Here is a 20,796-nt window from a genome sequence, read left to right on the forward strand (position 1 = left end):
TTAACGCTTGTAAGCTTGACTGGACCATCCTTCTAAATGTAATAAATATCAGTGGATGCACTGAGATTGCACAGACTAGATGTAATAAAAATAAGAAGTAATTTATAACTTGCAACACTTTTTCCAGTGAGATTCACTGGCTTGACAGACAAGAGGAAGCTGTGTTTTACTACAAGCTTGCAGCACACAATAAGAAAAAGATTAACGGCACTGGAGGCATGGATGTCCTCCCTTGGCTCCCCCTTTCTTCATACTCTCCTCTCTTTTGCTGTCACTGGCAGGAAGTTGCTGAGCAGACATGTCACCCAGCAGAGTACAATTGAGTTTGTAATCTCTGACCCGCAGTGGCAGAGAGTCTCTTGCTCTCTGTCTCTCTGGTTCTCCCTCTCGAGAAGAGATTGTTTTCGTAATACTGCTGCTGGGCCGGGGCTTGGCTGGGTAAGCATACTTCTCCAGTGAACACACACGGGCATATGTGACATTAAGCAACTGCATAGACATGCCTGGGGAATGTTGCCAAAAACACTCAAAATCAGCTAGAAGTCACGGGAGCTAATGTCTGTTCTCAGATTTGGATGGGGACAGGCATAAAGGATGATTAAACAGAGAGCTTTTCCAGTTTGTGATAATATCATAGCAGGAAAACACGTCTGCCTGCTGACTTTGTGCAAAGTACTTACCGACTACGCCACACAACCTTCATTCATTTCCTCATTCCAAAACAAAAAACTGGCACAAACACTGGCCTCATGAGGAGCCATTTTGGGGCATCATCAACAAACACCAGATGTGAAGATGGGAGATAAATGTCAAACATATTGATTCTCTGCTTCATTAAAGCTCATCGTAGGGAGGGGCTGCAGGGCAGAGTGTGCCAGTGGCAAAGCATTAAATAGTTCACAGCAACGACATCTATGGAGGTCTTGTTTCACGCAAACATTGTTTAACACAGTTGGAGTTTTTATTTCACAGAAAGCACAAACAGAGAAGCAGAAGACTGTTTCATGAACCAAAAACAAAACGGCTGCTTCGGTTCCAGCTGGGACCTAAATATCATCTGTCTGAAATGCAAACACAACTATTCAAATACTGCAATGACTAAAAATAAAAACGAGGTCGCTGGATTTTAACACTGACAAAGATACCAGTCCATTAAAGTGGTGTTCGTGTCCAAACCTCTACTGGCTGTGATCCGTTTTGTTTTCACTACTCTTTTACATCACAATTAGTTAAAAATGTTAAGTAAAAAACATAGAATTAATTCAATATAAATACTAAAAATCATAGTAAATCCACTGTAGGTAACCCGTGTGGATGTGATGTAGGTTACTGAGTGCTGTGGGAAGCTGATCTGCTTCGAGTATGTCAGAGAAGAGTTATCACAAAGCAAAGTACATGCTGTAGGCCGTGAGGTATAATAGTCAGTGTGAAAGGGTCCAGATGAGCTCAGGTTGCAACATAATACTGCTAGTGCTTTGTGTTGCTGCTGCAGAGAAAATAAAACTTGTTTATGATTAATACCACGGTGTGTCCCAACCATTCCTCATCAGCAGAGTGGTGTAGGTGTCGAAGTTCTGTTACTAGGCTAAAAGGAGGTCATAGGTGCATTTGAAAATATAAAACCACGACACATCAGCAGGAGCCATTTTGGTTGTGTAAACAAATGTTTGGTGGAAATCTGCCTGAATGAGCATGGGACATTCTGCTAGGTTAAAAAGCTGCTTTCCATGTTCATTTTACTTCTGAGTGGGTGACTAATATGTAATGGTGCTTTTAACAGTGGATGCTCATTGGTTGCCTGACTACATTGCACCTGTGTGTATTTTTATATGTCGTCTATGTAGTAGCACATAAAGCACCATTTTCAACATTATACAGTTATTTTCTGTGCTCATTATCTACCATCTATTGAAGACCATTTAAAAACGTTTTTTAGCCTGAGCCCTTTTTTCTTTACTTGTCAGTGGTATGGGTTAAATTTAGAGTAGTCATTAATTAAAAGAGATTAAAAACTGTATTCAACTGTCTCTTGCCTTAGAGAATATTGTGACTGTTACCAGCGCCTGTTAACAACCAGTTACTACCACCAGAAGGTGTCAATAACCAATGCAATTGTTCGTTGGCCGTCACAAAGCAAACAAAAGAAATGTTCAAAACATTTCAATTAATCTTGAAAAGCGTTCATGCTCGAAATGTCCTTACAACCACTCACTCAGTCCAGCTGGTAATATTTAAGAGGGGTCATAATTCATCAGACATATGCTGACCCACTTTTCAAATTAGCAGCCAAACATGGAAAAAAACAAACTATTATGGCTTGTGTAGCAGGGAAACGGACTGGAAAGCCATGTTAGAAGAATTTGAGTGGGACCCTTATTCTATGATGAAATGAAAAATGACCATCAGCTACAGTTACTGTTGATATGTTAGAATTATTCTTTTTTTTTTACAATGCGTTTACATGTGGCATATAGATTACTAAGGTAACGAAGGAAAATATCCTTACAGGCGTAGAAAGTTCATCCATCTACAGTACTGCAACACCCATCATACCAGTAACATCATTTCAGCCACATTACATACAAATACTGGGTGACAACTACCTGCAACAATATAAAATAAAATGAGCCTCAAAGAATAATTGTCAACGATAAGTTTTCCCACCATGACACAGGAAAATATGTATTCATTTCTTTTTGATTAGTTGTAACATTTGCTTGTAGCACGAAACAAGAAGTGACCAACTCACGGTTTCATTTCTTATCCCTCGACTCCTGTCACAGTCAATAATATTACACACTGCAATAGCACGAATACACCCTGGAGGCTTTCCTGTTTATATTCTCAAGGACTGCACTGGAGTAATGACTACATAATGACTATGACCTCAGGACTATTTTTCCAGTTCAGAAACGAGACACAAGACAGTGTTAGAGCTCCGAAAATGCTTGAAACGACAATAAGGCGACAAAAAGAAAAGAGGAATTTGAGCCTGTTTAGCATTCAGTGTACCAGCTTGTGCAGATTGGTATTCAGTTACCTTGCTTTGATTCTGACTTATTTTCATCAAGTGAGCCATCTTTCACACCATCAAAGAAAACTGTCTGAAATGTGTCTCTTGTTGCCTCTTTCATTGTTCCAAGCTTGTGTGATCAGCATACAGAGAGAGGAACAAGCACCATTAAATGGGCAGAACAAAATAAAGGAGAAGTAGAGAAAATAAAGGGTGCTTGACTGTGAGCTTCCCCAACAGCAGAGACTGTGTGACATTTAATGAAGTGGTCTGTGGACAGCAGTAGCAGGCCATTTCAAGTCTGGCAGATGGTTCTATGTATTTTTCATGCAGTGGAAAACCTGTGACTGAGGTTAGGTTGGTTGTCGTCCAGCGCCTGGGGGCCCTGAGCTGAATGCATTCTACACACCACTGCAGAATCACATGATGTCTGACCTCTCTGCCATGGCAAACTGCCCAGCAAGGAAGAGGTAGGAAGGGGAGGAATGTCAGTGTGTTGGTGTGTGACTGAGGTTGTGCAGAAAGAGACAGAGAGACTGAAAGATGCTTGATAAATGCCCACGTCTGCTCAGAAAGCATATACCAAATTCTCTGCAACAGTGTACATTTTACAGCACTGACCTGTAAAACATAATGCAAGAGAGAAAGTGGGGAAAAAGTGAGGATAGAGTGATAGAGGGGGAGGGGAGCAGGAAGAGAGTCGAACAGCCACTGCTGAGGATTCACACAATGTTACAGAGAGAAAGAAGGAAGAAAAAAATAGCGCTGCCTGACTTCCCTTCCTCTGGAATGCATCCAATATATCCTGTGTGAGAGTGTGTTTGTGTGTGCGGCATGCTGGCAGGAAGGCTTTCAGCATATAAATATCACATTACCACACAAGGAAACTCAGGCATCAGTTGGAGCTTCCAGCCTGCCTAACAAGTACGGGAGCTCCACTCTGGAGGTCAGAGGGAGAGCTTACACAAATGGAATTCCACAGGAACCAGTACTTCTTTTAACAGATAAGTGGTTATGGGGTTGGATGTGGTATAAGCCTGGTTTCAGTTATCCGTCATGTGCCAGTATGCATACACCTACTAAGCTGCAGTCTATAAACTCGTTGTGCTAGAATGGGATTAATACACAGCTATGACGAGGATTGATTTAAAGCCTTGTTTTATCAATCGAATGTCAAAAAGATAAAAATAACAATATACGCCATCGAGTGCTGATGCAGCTGAAGAGGCAGATAGAGTCACTAATCATCTTAATGGCAAAATGACTATCTGATTAGTAACCTGTTAGAAATTAAAACATTATGTCCACACTAAATTGTGTCTGATCAATTGTGCTGGGCAAAACTGGAAGTTTGGAAGAAGAGACTCTGACCCATTGCACTGTCGCACTGAACCTTCTTCAGTGAAAAGAAGAGCAAGGAGTCTTGCAACAGATGGTCTGGACCCAAACAAACCCCTGACCTCATCAACACTGAGACGAACTGGGACTAACTGAAAAGACAGAAGACAATGAGACAGCTACAATCCACAGAAGTACTGAGCTGGTTTGAACATGCTGTCTGGAAAAAGAGCGATAACACCAAATATCGATTAGATTCAGCTGTTTTTCTGGGTTTGTCACACTATATCTGAAGGTTTGAGAGGATTATTTCAAAACCAGCTCAAGTATGTTCTTATGTAATTACTGCTTCTTAATGCAGTTAAGTAAAACATGAATGACTGAGAATTATCTCCTCACTTTTTTCACTGGGGTCACCTGCAGTTCCACTACTTTTACATTCAGCGATCAGGATGTCGATGTATATTCTGCGGACGACACTCGTACAGTTAAAGGCTATGAATAAATGCAGATGACACACTCAAATATATGCATGCGCTTTGTGAAAGCTAAAAGACAAGACCAGAAACTCATAATTAATACAACATCCAAACAAGCTAAATATAAAAAGTAGGGGTGTGACGAGATCTCGTGCGATATTAAACTCGACAATATTTCTAGTTGCGTTAAAAATCTGTTTCACAAGATTTGTGAGGTATCCAAACTTCTAGTTGTGACCTGTGGGGGCAGTAATGCACCTTTGCTACGTCTAGCCTGTCAGCACCTAAAGAAGGAGAAGGAAAAGAAAAAGAGGAGGAGAAGCAGCAAGCATAGACATAAAGAGTAGATGCTGCATCGACCGCGGGGGGCGAGAAATACGGCCGCCATCTTGGACCGGTCATCTTACCCATGAATAGCACAGTATTTAAGATGCCAGAGCACTGTATTCCTGTGCAAATCGGCGGACGATTGCGAACAAGGGTCGATGTTGAATCACAAGTAGGATTCAACATTATTATTGGTTGTATTTTGGGAGTAGAATATTATTGTACTGTATTAATATATTATTCACATGTAATTCTTTCATCCCAACAAAAGTAAGATACCTCTCATGCCTCATACCCAACCCACTTACTTAACAATACAGACAACAGAACATCTGACAGCAGAATAGTTTGCAAACAAGCTTACTTACAATCTCAGCAGCTTTGGTTTATTATCAACAGATAAACGTCAAAATGGGAGTTTTGTTGACCCGAACCCTCTTAAGAAATTTTAAGGAAGAAAATAGGAAAAAGAAGGAAGAAAATAAGCTTGACCTCCTTTTTAAAATGTTTTTGTGTTGACTTTCTCGAAACTCCCGTTTTTATTTTTCTTAGTTTCACAAAGACAAAGATATGAGGAAGAAGTGGGAAGTTGCTTTGTTGAGGGAAGGATTCACAGTAAGCGAGTCAGAAGGCTCCACCACATTGCCAAACTCACCTCTGTTGACCTGCACAAAGGAAGCACGAGAAAGAAGCTCTGCAAACAGTCCTCTTTCAGGGCTTTTAGCTCATTTAAACTTTCATGAGCAACTTTGTGTAAATATGGTTTGGTGTCATGTTTTTGTGTTTAACTTGAAAATTTACATTTCATAGGATTTCTCCATCATCTATCTGTCTGTATTAATTTTTTCTGATATATATAGATTTTCATTTATTTTAGAGAGAGAGAGTAATTAAATAATAATTACTGTAAATTATTCAATGTAATTGTATTATGATTGAATTGTATTTTGCTATGTTTTGATTTCGGCAACAATGGTTGATACCATTCATGCCAACAAAGCCAATTTGAATCAATCTTGATATAGAAATAGATTTTACATTTTTCCAATATATGTAAATATAGATATTAATTTTTTTCTGATTTATAACTTCTCTGTATTGTGTTTTATCTTATATATGGATGTATAATGTATTATTTCCTCATTTTTCAACTTATTAAAATAGCTGAGTAGCACACAATCTGCTTCTGCCTCCCTATTAGTATTTTCGTATTTCTTTTGCAAAATAGCCTACCTATCATATATAACATATTACATACCATAATATTCTATTACTGTTAAGCCTACTATGAAAATTAAAATACGCCGAATCATGTGAATCCAGTATCATGCCTACATGTATGACGTTTGCAGAAAAAAAACCAGTGAAAAGTCAGTGAGTTAAGATTGATTATATGCGCTGACACTTCATTGCGGATGCCAGACAGATTACACTGAGTGGAGCGGGTGACCGGTCCAAGATGGTGGCCCCACGGCTCCTCAGCACCAATAGGCAGTAGCCGTCTATTGTTTATACGTCTATGGCAGCAAGCAGCAGCCAGAATGACGTCGGAAAATACCGGTATTACCATTGAAGATGCCCCCGCCACCTTCAAATCGCTTGTTTGGCAGCATTTTGGGTACGCGGCAGAAGTGATAAATGGCAGTAGAGTGACTGATAAAACACGGACAATATGCAAACATTGTATGAAATTAATGCCGTACACCGTAGAAATTTAGTTCAAATTTGTGGAAGAAGTTTATTAAAAGCTCATGCTTACATCATGCATACAGTTATAATAAAACATTTCAAAATGCATGTGCAACTCGGTTAAATAAAAGTCTGTTGGTCCAATCATATATTTTGTCATGGTAGTTTTCTTAAAATCTCGTCTCGCCTCGTTCTCGTGAACCCAATATCGTCTCGTCTCGTGAGCTGAGTGTATCGTCACACCCCTAATAAGAAGTCAATTTAAATATATTCATAAAGGACAACAGCCCTTTAATCAAAGTGCTGAGCACTGCAGCAGAAGCTGCTTTCTTAATTTTTGGGATATAACAGCAATGACCAAGTCTCCTCTGTGCACAAGCCCAGATCTGGGGACAGCTAAAAGCAACCGCTCGGTAGATTCAAGCAATCTACAAAGCACATATATATATATTTATTTATTTACATCATTTATTTATATTCTTTGGTCGGGTTTTGAGGCTCTAGAATTTTGTTTTAAAATGTTTTAGAGTAAATATCACTGTATAATAATGGAAAAATAGACAAGACACTTTATCAGTCTCTTAAAAAGGGACAGCAATAATTTATTCAGACATCAGCCTCATTTATGCTAATGTTTCCCACTGCTTCATTCAAACATAGTGCACATAATCATTGAAATGAACGTGTGTCCAAACATTTGACTGGTGCTTTACCCTGGATACTGATAAGAATTTTTCAGGATGCAGGAGTGTTTCATCCACATTTTTCATCCACACCTTGGCGGGCAATTCATCAAATGGTGAAAAAACAATATTTTTCACAAGTTCGTAACAACTATGCTCGTCAGTCAGTGGGTTACATGAATGCCATCGGATCAGATTAATGGCTAAATTACTTAGGAAGTTATTCAGTTCATGTAGACACCTTAATCTGACAAAAAAAATGGATCGGATCGGGTTACTCGCGATCGGATTGACACCCAGAGATAACTCGATGCAAACGTACACCAAACATGCATGTAGACGGCAGAAGCACGTTGTGGATTGGATTGAGCGTTCTGCGCATGCTCGAGATTTTTTGACAAAAATCTTTATCTTGCTCTTCGTTCGCCATCTTTCTTGAATACCTGAGTTTGTTGTTGTTGGTGGTGAAGACGTGAACCAGAAGTGGCTCTATTAGCGACAGTTGAAATGGGTACAGCGCCACCTATCGTACCGGAGTATGACATGCTTTGTGCCAGTGATTCAATTCATTCACCGCCATATATCCAAGGATAATTACCCTTGCTCAGAAAGGAGCATAACCCAACTATAGCTATACTATATAACTAGAGTTAATCTCATCATGTAGACCCACTGACTGTGGTGAAATTTAACTCTCAGGAATATAACCGCGACTGCTCTTTAAAGGGATTTTTTAAAGTGGGGTTTTGTGATGTCCTTATGAGTAATTAAAAACCATACCTGCAAATTGGCAGCAGTCAGAGCCTTCTCAGTTTGGAGAAGCAGGAAGGAATTCCCGTGGATGAACCAAGCTAACAGCTACTGAGAGCAGGGACAAAAGATGAGCAAATTTTCTTAATCTAAAACAACTCAAACCTCATAAATTTCATAGCGGCTCAGCGAACGCTACATTGCATCTGACTGCTGTTTACTTGGTCACTGTCCTTTTAACCAAACAACGTCCATGTTGCTTCCCATCACAGCTTGCACTGCAGCTGCCTAACATATCCTGTCCCTGGACAGCCGTGACTGAGTGATTTTGCAACCTATATGGGGACCAGAATTACACTTTATAGGAACAACCTGGAAAAAACCACAAACACGTACCATCCCGTAAATCTTTACAGAAGTACTGTCCAGGAGGAAGACATCCAGCAAGTCTGATACAACTTCTGGCAGACTAAGGTGATGAGCGTCTGGATACACGAGAATTCCTCCCTGCTTCTCCAAACATGGCGTGTTCTGACCGCCGTCTCCTGCTGGTAAGGTACTAAACTACTCAACTACTTTTTTACTAATACAAAAGTGCCTTTCAACTGCCTCTGTGCACAGTCACTATGTTTTACACAACCACTGCCTGGCACACTGATATGAACAATTATGGTGCTATGATAAGCTGTGAGAAAACTGTGACTCTACATTGATTCACTGTCCAACCTCATGCAAACAGCTAACATCATGCACTCTGTTAGAGTGAGGTCTGAATGAAAGCACGAGGATTATTAACTTAGTGAAAGATGAATGAATGTTGTTGCTTTAACAAACACATTTCAAGTGTAAAGGAATGAAGATTCTCATCACAAGCACCAGAATGCTCGTTCAGACATGAGGCAGACACGCTCAGATACCAGCAGACATTCTCAGCGAATGTCTGAGGGGGACTGTTCAATGGGACTAATTCAAGGGTTTCCACAGGCTGACAATTACGTAGTTTTTTCATTACATGCTACGGTAAAGTAGTAGAGTACAGCTCAACTCTCCTATCTGTGCTTCATTTTCCATTACAGACAGTGTCCCCTCTCTGTGGGCAGAATCAGCTGTTTATCATCGCAGTGTGTGTGAAGCAGACGAGCCACAAACCTATGCTGTGTGTGTGTGTTTGTTTATCACATTATACTTTTATCCCAAGCGACTTACAAGAGAGGAGTACAGAGTATTTTAATGCACACTCAGAGTTAACTATCCTTGATTTACGTTGTCATTCGTCTACCGGACTTTCAAACGACTTCATGAAACAAGGAAGTGTGCCGTGTGAGTATCGTTATTTTAGGACCAATCAGTGCTCTGCAGTGTTTCCACGTGGAACATCGTCTTGGGTAGTACCAACAAAGAAAACTATCAGATAGTTTAAGATACACTGTACCTACAATGGAAACCCCCCCCCCAAAAAAACCAAAAACATGAGCCATACCATACCACGCACTGGAAAAACAGTATTAGTCAGCATTTGAGATAACAAGACTCTGTAACTGAAACAGCTAAATGGAATGCAGCCATGATTCATGATTATTTAAACATGTGTGTGCCTTGTGGACACATTAAAATCTTTCCCTTTGCAAATTTCTCCATTCTGTGAAATAAAATTGACTTGGTTTAGCCTGTGTTTTCTAAGTGATGAAGGAGAGATGTGAAATCTGAGTCCACACCAGTTGGGACCCACTGCTATAAACCTTCTAGTACAAGTAATGTCTCAAAGATGTTTCCATCTGATACACTCGAGCGCGAGTGGACCCGTAATGTCAGGCTTCAACAGAGCTGAGGTTAATAACATAAGCTTATCTGTGAAACATTACATACCACACACCATTTTACTATTAAAAACTGCTGTGAATGGTGCAACTTACACATTACCTCACTATGTCAACATTCATCATAATAAAATTCTTTGGGCCTTTTGATTAGATAATACGAGCACACGTCACACAAACAAAAAAAAGCCCACTTTGCCTCCTTGTCATCATAGTTTGAGGACACGTGACTGCTGTGCTCGTGGCACAGCTGTCCAAAAGATTTAACTCCCTTGACCCGTATTCGCTAAGACATTCAGCTCTGCAGCTGGTGATGTGGTCTTTGGAACAGGGTAAGAAATCAGGCCCAGTGAGACTGTGGATTGACCCAATCAATTTTTTCACCACAGGAGTACAGTTGATGGTGCAATTCAAGCTCTGTATGTGGTGTGATGGGCCTTTACTGTTGCTGTGATACTGTGCATGTGCAGATGGATGTTGTGCACACGATACATATGAAAGCTGTTTGACGTTATTTTGTAAATGAATGACTGCAACCTGCTTTAGTTTGGCTTTCTGCTCATCCTCTCTTATTATTTCCACCATTCTCTTCCAACAAAACATTTCCATTCCAGCGTGGCGTAATGTAAGCATCTTTTATCCCCTCTCCCTAGCTTTAGAGCAGGCAGGTCAGGCGTGCATCTCCACCCACTGCTGAGTGAGCACTTGGGGGTAGGAGTGGAGAGACTGAGCACAGATCATAATGGTTGGCCAATTATCAGTGGTAAGGGGAGCTAGGGAGTTGGAAGGAATGAGAGATTATGGGGAGATTTAATCAATAAAGCAGTCAGTTTCTAATGAGGGAAAGAATTGGTCCAAGCCAAGCAGGTGAAAATCCTGCTCTGCCTTAGGTGGTCGTTCTGCACCGTCTGTCAGCATTGTATCAGGCCTGGGCGGCTGACTTGTACAACAGCGCCCCGACAGGGGAAAGGCTGCTATGACACCACGTCGATTCTATTTAAGTGGTAACAACATTTACTGCGTTTTTCGTGAATTTTTAGTGCTTCTCTTATGGGTTTTTGATCTACCCACTTTCTCTGAATATTTCATACATCAGTTGGGATGGATTTAAAAGAGCCTGAAGAATAATGGCTGTCTGTCCTTCACTACTTCACTTTTAACCACCCACAGCTGCCAGCACAGGACAGTAAATCCTACTCATTCGCCCTGTCCAGCAGCACAGCTATTTGCTACTATGCACTAACACAACATGCCATTTTCTAACACGAAAGGAAGCTAGATTAAAAGGCTAAACGGCTAATAGACACCCTTTTTTTTCCACAACAGAAATAGGTTCTAAGCAACTGTTCAGCACAATCATGAGGTATTTAGTACGGTTATTCCTCTCTGGTTGCTCCACTATTTTCTACATCTGCCTTGCTTTCTTTTTTCTAAGGGGCCTCGTGTGGGGTGGGGGTGTTATTTATGGCTGCTCTGTGCAAGTGGACACACAGACAAACACACATGCACGCACACACACTCTCTTTCAGAGGATGAAAGGGCAGTCACACAGCCTGCAAACATGATTTTACAGCCTTGGGTGGAATGAGTGGTGGAGGAGAGAATGAGGACAGAGCACAAAAGGGGAAAGCCCTTAAATTTACAGGTCCCAGCAGTCAGAATGCAACCATGTAGCAGAACACGTTTTCAAAGCTTTTCAGAAGGAAGACAACTGGCTGTAAGAGGAAAGATAGGTGTGTGGAAGAATGGGTGTAGAGAAGCATGGAAACACAAGCACAACGTCCCAAAAGAGAAGCACTTATTTTTCCGTGGGTCTGTTTATTTAATTGCAACAGAAGACTAAAATTTCCACATGTGATCTCTTTCAGTATCTCAAAGACGGTAAACACGTGTGTGCAAACATCTGCACCAGGGCTTGTAGCTTTGCAGGGTTTGGGGCTACGGTTAGTCCTGATATCACTAAAAAGTGTTTTAAATGCTACAAGACTAATTTAATCTTTTTTTTGGTGCTTTCTTTCTATTTTGTCTCTTTTTCGGTCAGTTGACTTATACTCAAAATCAGAGTAATGGAACAAAACCTAACCTGCATTTAATAATCATTTGATTTTATCAACTGAGGCCCATTCATAACATCAACATATGTGTACGCACAACACAATATTGATACTTCTTCTGCTAATGTCACATTTATCAGTGTATATCACCACAGCCCTAATGTGTACATAGGACAAAAGACTACTGATCAGTACCAGAAACAGTAATATTACTGAATAGGATACACATTTAGTTTGATTTATTTTTTTTATATTTATCTATTTTTTTTATTTAATTTAATTTATTTATTTTTTAAAAATCACACTGCTGATTGATTGTATCGTTGTCGTCAAAAATCGAAGAACCAACAAATTAACAAAAACAAAACCTGTTAATAGTTGAATGACCTTAGAAAACTACTGGGTGTCACATTACACCAAAACAACCTCAGTCCAAGACAAAAGGTGAAACCCCATTTGGAGCTCTTCAAGCAAATTGTAGACTCTACCATCTCAGAAAAGCAGAGCAATGCGGAGTCTGCTCCTAATGTTCTCTCTCTGGGAAGCATTAAGGCAAACAAGCACGGTTTATTGTGGGGGAAACTTGGAAGTGTAATTGCTCAGTGTTGCTACCACAGACCAGCTACCACAACCTTAAACAAAACAGCTTGGATTAAAACACACACAGAGGAAGAGTGACTGCGCAGTCTCATGAGATTATAATTACACAGCTTGAGCTTGAACAAATAGTTACTGCTGCTATTTAAAAAAAAAAACAACAACTGTGAAGATGAGATTTCAATTTCAATTTCTGACTGTTCGGTCAGAAAGACAAATAGAAAAATATGTCATTAAGATCTGCCATGATCTACGGGTTTTTGTGATTTGGCTACACTCAGACTTTTGGTTTCTTAGTTTTAGTCATTTCCTGTTTTATTTTGATAGATTCGATCATTGGTTTAAAACATCACATATTGAACCTTTAACACCTAGCATTACTTAATCATCACTGCAAATAATGACAATAAATACTAGTAAAAAAGGCAAAAATGACATAATCTAAGTTTTTATCTCAAAGTTATAGCTTATAATAGAATATTATAAATGTTAATTTTCTTTGTGACCCACTAATTGAAGAACAAGTGATGGCATACAATCCATGCAAAGAACATACTGTAAAAGAAAGAGAAAGGTCAACTTAAGATGAGCAGTGTCATCCAAAGCCAGATGACAAATGCTATGTAATCAAGTTAAAAGTTTCTCTCCCATTCATTGTCAGTTCACAGTTCACAGAGAGAAACTCTGTATCCACCTAATGTTTTTATGGAGAGTGGGGTGTATTTTCCAGTTTATACTTGGTTAAAGTGCAGTTAATTAGACTAAATGGGTTTAAAAGCTCAAGTAAACAGTTTATAAGTCTTAGAGGGCAGCAGTGGCCTCACTGCCAATGGAGCAGAGCCATATTCTGCCACAGCACATGCTCAGAGTCCGTCTAAAACTCTGGTTAACGGCGGGTTTCGCTTCAGGTCCAATTATTTTCATTTCATATGAAGATATTCAGAGTGAAACATAAGTGACAGGTAGCAGTAGTTTAACAGTACATTAAAAAGCTGTATGTGTGTTTCTGCGTTTATTCCTGTGGTGCACACTGCCTCCAGTGGGGCATACTGTCATCTGGCAAGGATTGGCTGGTTTCAAGGTGCAGCCCGACCTCTGCTGGTAAGTAATGACACTGCATCAATCTAATGCATTTTCACACTCAACATGATCAACTCAGTGAAATATAGAATTGCCATTTTCAGGAAATACATTGGACTAAATCATGTAGTCTTTCTTACACATTGACCTTCATGAAGAAGAGCAAGAAGTCTGCGAGTTTAAAGGCTTTCCTGGATATTTTAAAGCTGCACAAGACATGATAAAACATAAGAAAGTTATGTGTATGAATACAAGTTAGATGTGCTTATGTTGTGTAATACTAGTCTGATGGACTAGAAAGCTCAGAAGAGGAGGATGGAAGCTTTTTTTTAAATTTTCTTTGTGAAACACCGACAAATTAAACTGTTTAAATGAAACTGATGATAAAAATATAAATCACTAACCTGTTCTCTGAACTGCTCCTGGGAGAGGCAGTCAGTCATGTTGACGCAACCCAAAAGGCAGCCAGTGGGATAGTCTTTAGGAAACCTGGGCTCTGGAAAGATAAAGAGAGCGATGGCTGATTTACTGACATGTAAAACTCCAGACATCACCAGCAATGCTGCAACCACACACACCTCGTTCAGTATCAATATAATGTGACAGGCATATCCTGTGTGCTGTATGGTAATAGTATCCATCTTTGTGAGCTACTGCAGGACTTGATGAGATGGGTTAACTGCACCCTCCATCCAGATTTGGAGCACCTGGAGTCTCAGAGCAGATATTCCAGCATCCCATGCAGCGTTCTCTTTCTTTACCCTCTTCCACCAGGGCTTGATTCCTTTGGACTTTTGGTTTTTGTTTGCTTAGGTATTGTTGAGCTCAACACTGGTACCCACCATACTCACACATCCATCTCTGTATCACAGATTTTATTGACCTGACACACCCTGCAATTTAGGTTTGCTTTCATGTGATTTTTTTGCTTTAATAAATTACTTTTAATTGGCTTTTTGGTGTCCTTTCCCCCTTTTGTCACAAGCCAAGTTGTGACAATAAACAGTCATCAACAACAATGTAATGTGCATTTAAAGTGAATTTATCTGAAATGTGATGCCAAACAAATGGTAACTGAAGCTCTAAAACCAATGTGGTGGAACAGAAGGTTCAAAGTTTCCCTTTGAAATGTAACCGAACAAAATACAAAACAACATAAAATGTAAAATGCTAAAGTAAAGTACAAACACTTTAAATATGTTCTTAAGTACGATTCTTAGACTTAGAATCATACTAAAAACACTTGCATTGACTTACTACAGCACCAGAGTGCACAACAGTTGTTTCAATGCTTGCATACAGATAATAAATCCTTAGTAAGCGATCTTATCCAATTTTGTGACAGCAGTTTACAAGATTCTGCCACTTCAGAAGCATTGCATGTAAATCTGTTAATCATAGTAAGTCAGTGATTTCCTGAGCACAGTTTGCATACCTTTCTTGTAGATGTGGCGGTACATGGCTTCCACCTCAGCGTTCTCCTGAGGTGTGGGTTTCTTAGCTGCGGCAGCTATCCAAAGTCGTCCCCGGTGTGGCGTGTACCAGGTCCGTCCTTCTACCCTACACACAAAACCAAACGTCAGCAGAGAGCAACTACCTGAGCAGCTTTGTCCATCTGAAAACTTTAGCACTGATTTTGTGTAATCCTTACCTCTTGATGCCTTTGACCAGCAGTGAGGCCCACGGTTGATGCATGCTGAGGCACCAGCCTCCGTCAGACATTTCCTGGAGCTCTTTGTCTTGGAGTCTCAGCCTGTGACGCTCTTCGTCTCCCTTGTGCTCCCCCACACTTTTGACCTGCTCTACAGGTTTCTTGTGCCTCTCACTGCCTCCAACACTTACCCACTACAAAAGCATATTCAGTGTGATTAACAAAAGTAGAAGCTGTGTGAATATCAATTTCACAGATTAAAAGTTCTATCATGCAAACTATCATGTATATGTGACAGAAAAGGCCCTTAGCCAAACGACTGATGTTCCAGTTAATATCCTTAAGGTGCAAACGGCCGCCCTGAAGAAGAGACATTAATGCAGTCTTGGAAATGTAGCACACAGCACTGCTTCACCAAGTTAACACCACACTTGAACTTACCTCTGGTGCTGGCTGCATAATGCTTGGGTTGACCAGCTCTCTGAGGTTCTGCTTTCCACCTTTTCTGTCAGAGTATCCTGGTGACTGTGACTTTGACTCATTGTTCATAACTTTGAGGGTCTCATCCAACCTGCAAATCATAGCAATAATTTATGAATGTAAAGATGTTTGGCACGCCTACACAGTCTCAGCCTGCTTTAATTCGAGCATCATCAGATGATCTCACTTTTTGTGGTACTCGTTCAGGTTGTTTCCCTCGTCAACCACTTGTCTGCCAGCAAAGTCGAGTGTGATCTTCCGGTCCTTGCGAGAGGCGTGGCGAAGTTCTCTCAGCTCTTCTTCCTTTTTCCTCAGCTTTTCCCTCTCACCAGGGGACAGCCACTGATTGGAATCAGTGGCAAAGTAATCCGATTCATCGTCCAGAACCTGTGTTCTCCTGACACTGGAGTTGAAGGGAGCAGTAAATTTGACAAGTTATTAGTCGATAGAGCATCGTTACAACCTTGAAATGTCCAGTTTAAGTGTTGACACTGCATGGCAAGCAGTAAACCTAATCCTTCTGTGTTTTGTTTTTTTTATTTCATTTTTTATACCTGTTTCTGTCATATTCCAGCAGTTTCTCTTTGTGCTGAACTGCTTTCTCCAACCCGGCCTTCATTTTGGCCTCTTGGTGTGGGAGGAGCTCTCTTTCCCCACAATCTGTTACCAAAAAAATCCAAACAATTGCATTGTATAACACACCATCATTGCTCTGTATTTATGTTGCATAGTTCTGGGTATCTTTAACTCACCTCCCATCAACTTCTTTCTTAGTTTCTGGCTTTTGTTGGAGTCTCGTTGAAGAATCTCCTGCTCCTCTCTTGTGCAAACCTAAATCAGAAAAGAAGGTGATTAAACACTTAAATAGAAAATGAGAAATGTTACTACCTTACATAGACTGAAATAGAGTTACGTACCAGGTTTCCACAGAAAAGGCAGGGACCTGAGCCCTCTTGCTCACACACAATACGCCCACAGCTGATGCAGTTGTTAATAAGTTTGTGCTTTTGGGCAAGGCACTCACAAGCGTGTCGCCCTGGGAGCAAAACAGCCAGTTTGTCCTGGCCCTCTTGAGCATAGAGATTGACAAACTTAGTTTTCTTCTTTGCTGAAGAGGTATTACTGTTTTCTTGGGCCTGAAAGAAGAGAGGAAAATTAACAGATAAATCAACACAACAACAAAATGAAATATTACCATTACACCCAAATGTTTGAATTTCTACAGTTTCAAACAGTAAAACTAAGCGATAAGACAAATTAAAGAGGTGAACATCCAGCATTTGAGATCAAAGCTACTATATCATTCTAATAATCCATGTGATGACAAGAACTGCAAAACTTATTAAAAGGAAAAAGAAAAATCAATTACATCATAAAGGTCAGGAAGGTTCAGAAAAGTTTCTTGGAGAGAAGCTACAATAACTCAAGCTAAAATTAATCTCATGAGGATCAAAAGCTGGCTCTGCTGCAGAGAAGAAGCTCATTAAGAGCCTCAGAAATCAACGCTTAACACCATCTAAGATTAGCACATCAGCGCATTACAAAGTTCTAGTTGAAACATCTCAACTTTAACTGTTGGGAGGACAGAGAGTAAATCAGCCTTCATGGCTGAGCTTCTGAAAACAAAAAAAACACCACAGAGGGAGAGAGACACAAAGAGGAGAACTGCATGGTCCAAGAAACACAAAGTATGGGCATTAGCTCCGTGGAAATATGCACTTTGGCCTTAACTGAAGTGTCTTTGTGAGATTCAAAGAAGGTCCTGGAGATGCAAATGTAAATGTACTTTATTTATACAGCCCTTTACAATAATCCATTTCGGTGTACCAAAGTGCTTTACAGCAGATAATAAATAAAGAAAAGAATAAGTAAAAAACAATAAAAGCAATAAAATAGAGATGGGGTTTATGTGTGTGAATCTCTTTGTTAGGTGTGATGAGGATGTGTTTTTTTCATCAGCAAAAAGAGCCAAAATGGTCACATCAGACGGTCTGACCTCCAAATTCATCCTACCCAAGCCGTACTGAGAGGAGCTTGAGTTAATACTGCGTAAATAGTTATTGTCGAAGAGAAAGGGGTTTACTTTGAATTATTATTGTACAAATTTAAATGTTTTATCGCTTAGTTTTGACTAGACAAAAGTCAAAATGATGAATGAGTTGTTGTGTCCTAACTTTGACCAGTTCTGTATGTGTTCTTCACACAATTACCACTGAATTACCCAGTTACCCAACTACAGTGCATGAGAACACATATGTGTCAGTGTGTGCTTACCCTCATCAGATCGATGGGGGTTTTCACTGACTCAGGCTCAGGCTCTTTTACGTTCACAGTCATCGCCTCCAGTTTGTTTCGACCTTTGCGTTTAGACTTCTTTTGGGTATCTTTGTTCGCATCTTGTATATCTGGGATAGCAAAGTAAATAACTTTCAGTAAAATTGTTTCACAGCGAGTTGTTTGATGAGAGCTTATAAGTTGAGGAGCCCGCTACCTGTTGATGACACAGATTCTTTGACAAGGAAAAGGCCTGCTCTGTCTGTGCTCTGTCTTTGAGTCTTCCTCCATCTACTAACGAGCTCGTCTATAAACAGTCCTTTTCTTCCATCGGTGCCCTGCAAGAGGTCACCCACGTACTCCTCCATCTCTTCAGCTGTTTCAATGGATAGAATGTACCTACACAACAGGATGACACACTGAATTAATCAAAATAAACAAAGAACAGCAATTCCAACATTCTGCTTTTGTATTCCTGAGAGTTTGAGCAATGCAACATGGTCTGCTCATGGGTTACTAATTTATTCATTGAGAATATATCTGCTAACTAAACAGTTCTTTGTCATCATTATTTTTTCCATAAAGAGCCTTAAAAGCATGATGGATACTTTGCCTGAAAGTCTGTTTTTGTCCAAAGAACACTGGCATGTTGAATGCTATTCAACTATATACTGTGACTATACATATATATATATATATATGTGCAACTATATATTTAATCAAAGATAGCACAAAAAAACAATTCTGAAACTCAGAAAAGATCCCTCTGTGCCCAAGCTCATTTAACATGGACTGAATTGCTGCCTTACAAATAAAAAATTTAAACCTGTTTTGGAAATAATGAATGTCCAGCAGGCTAAAGAGGAGTGGGACCATCCAGCTTGTTATCAGCACACAGTTAAAAAGATCATTTTTGTGATGATGCACTATTGTTCAAGGGTAACTTGTACATCTGTTAAAGAGCCAATAATCCTGTACGAACTTTGGCCCAACAAATGCTGCCTTCGAAACAAATGACATGGCTGTGTAGTAAATGAGTCCAGGTGCTAAGGGGGCCAGCCTGCAGTCCAGATCAATCATGCTTTGAAAACTATTTGCACATTAAGAATACAAAAATGACACAATGAAGGTTCTGAACTTCAAGCAATACAAGAATCACATTTAACTTTAAAAACTAAAGCACTTTGATATCCTGAAATGTCAAAGGAGTGTTGTTAAAAGAGGAGATGATAACACAGTCGTACAAATTTCTGTCCTGAAGCTTTTGAAGTTTTAAACCAAGGAGAAAATCCTGCGCACTGCTCTTGCTCAGCATCACTACTTAAGAAATCTAATGAGTTAATAAATCATACTATCTTATTGCTCTCCTCTTGCCTTCATCAGAGTGTTGTAAAAAGACATGTTTAATGCTAACCCATTACTTTTGCGCGCCGGGGAGTGTCTTTCAACAGTTTGCAATCACACCTTCAGATGTGCACAGAACTCATTCCACTTAAAATAGATCATCAAAAGTCTAAGATAAAAACACATCACAAATCCCAATCCTGTTCATTTACAACCTCATTTACAAAGATCACATTTCTAAAGAATGGAAACTTCTTGCATAAATCCTCCATAATCATGCAATCATGTGAAATCCCTTCCTCGATGTATCATGGCTGAAAAATCCATCAGGCTCCTTGGAGAATAATATGCCTTATGGGATCCCATCGTTAGAACATTTCAGGGATGAAATATGTAAATGAAAGATGCAATGAACCACTCTTCTGGTGAAGATTTCTTCTTCTTTTTTTTCGATCGACACGTGTCCCAACTTTTCTGGATTCTGTTGCTGGATATTCAACTTGACTTTACAAGGTTTTATAAGTCTTCTTTGTAATAGTAAATTACTTCCAGATCGTTACGGTCTGCTTTTACTTACATTTTTACGAATTATATGATCTATTTTGGGTATGCTCACACTTTCACTCATATTTGAAAATGTCAGAAATGTCATAGGAGCAAGTCAGGAAGAAGCAGTCTGCCTTTCATTTTTCTGTGCCACATCTAATGAATGATACCTGGCAGTTGCAAAAATTACATGTATTTTATGACTTTAAAGGCCGACACGACTAATCGGTTATTGGATTTATTTTTACTGATGTTACAGGATGGGGACACTCCAATCGTTAGCTGACAGCTAGCCAAAAAAAGAGACTACATTTAACACATCTATAGCGTTACATAACGCTATTTTCATACACACACACAACTTATTACAATTACAGTACATGACATGAAAGCTGTACCATGCTAACTAGCTTACTGTTTTATCTCGAAAACCGGTGACAGACAGTCCAAACAGGAGCATCGAGCATTACTTACTGGACGATTTCTTCACACGCTTCCAAGCCAAACTTGTAGTGTAACTGGTCCGCACACCACTGCAACAAGGCCTCCGACATTTTTACCAACTCAACCACTTTTACGCTGCCAGCTGAAAAATACCGGTAAGTCGTATCAAGCCCAAACTTAGCGTGAACGTGTTCCTAGTCGGCAAGATAACAAAGGCGCACACTGCAGCA

The 20,796-nt window shown here is 39.9% G+C and overlaps 1 protein-coding gene across 1 annotated transcript in view; it reads right to left on the bottom strand.

Annotated features, from left to right (window-relative positions):
• The window catches only part of trip4 (thyroid hormone receptor interactor 4), a 92,787-nt gene extending 71,991 nt beyond the window's left edge, over positions 1–20,796 (bottom strand). The window contains exons 1-11 of the mRNA XM_072380102.1: positions 20,597–20,796; positions 18,450–18,631; positions 18,233–18,363; positions 16,876–17,094; positions 16,711–16,789; positions 16,513–16,618; positions 16,146–16,361; positions 15,920–16,049; positions 15,479–15,672; positions 15,263–15,387; positions 14,232–14,323 (exon numbers count right to left, since the gene is read on the bottom strand). Of these exons, the coding sequence (XP_072236203.1) occupies positions 14,232–14,323; positions 15,263–15,387; positions 15,479–15,672; positions 15,920–16,049; positions 16,146–16,361; positions 16,513–16,618; positions 16,711–16,789; positions 16,876–17,094; positions 18,233–18,363; positions 18,450–18,631; positions 20,597–20,676 (1,554 nt within the window). The 5' untranslated portion in view covers positions 20,677–20,796. The remainder of the gene's footprint in view (positions 1–14,231; positions 14,324–15,262; positions 15,388–15,478; positions 15,673–15,919; positions 16,050–16,145; positions 16,362–16,512; positions 16,619–16,710; positions 16,790–16,875; positions 17,095–18,232; positions 18,364–18,449; positions 18,632–20,596) is intronic.

This window comes from Leuresthes tenuis, unplaced genomic scaffold (assembly GCF_036924035.1).
Source record: "Leuresthes tenuis unplaced genomic scaffold, fLeuTen1.0.hap1 SCAF_2, whole genome shotgun sequence".
In the NCBI taxonomy this organism is placed as follows: domain Eukaryota; kingdom Metazoa; phylum Chordata; class Actinopteri; order Atheriniformes; family Atherinopsidae; genus Leuresthes; species Leuresthes tenuis.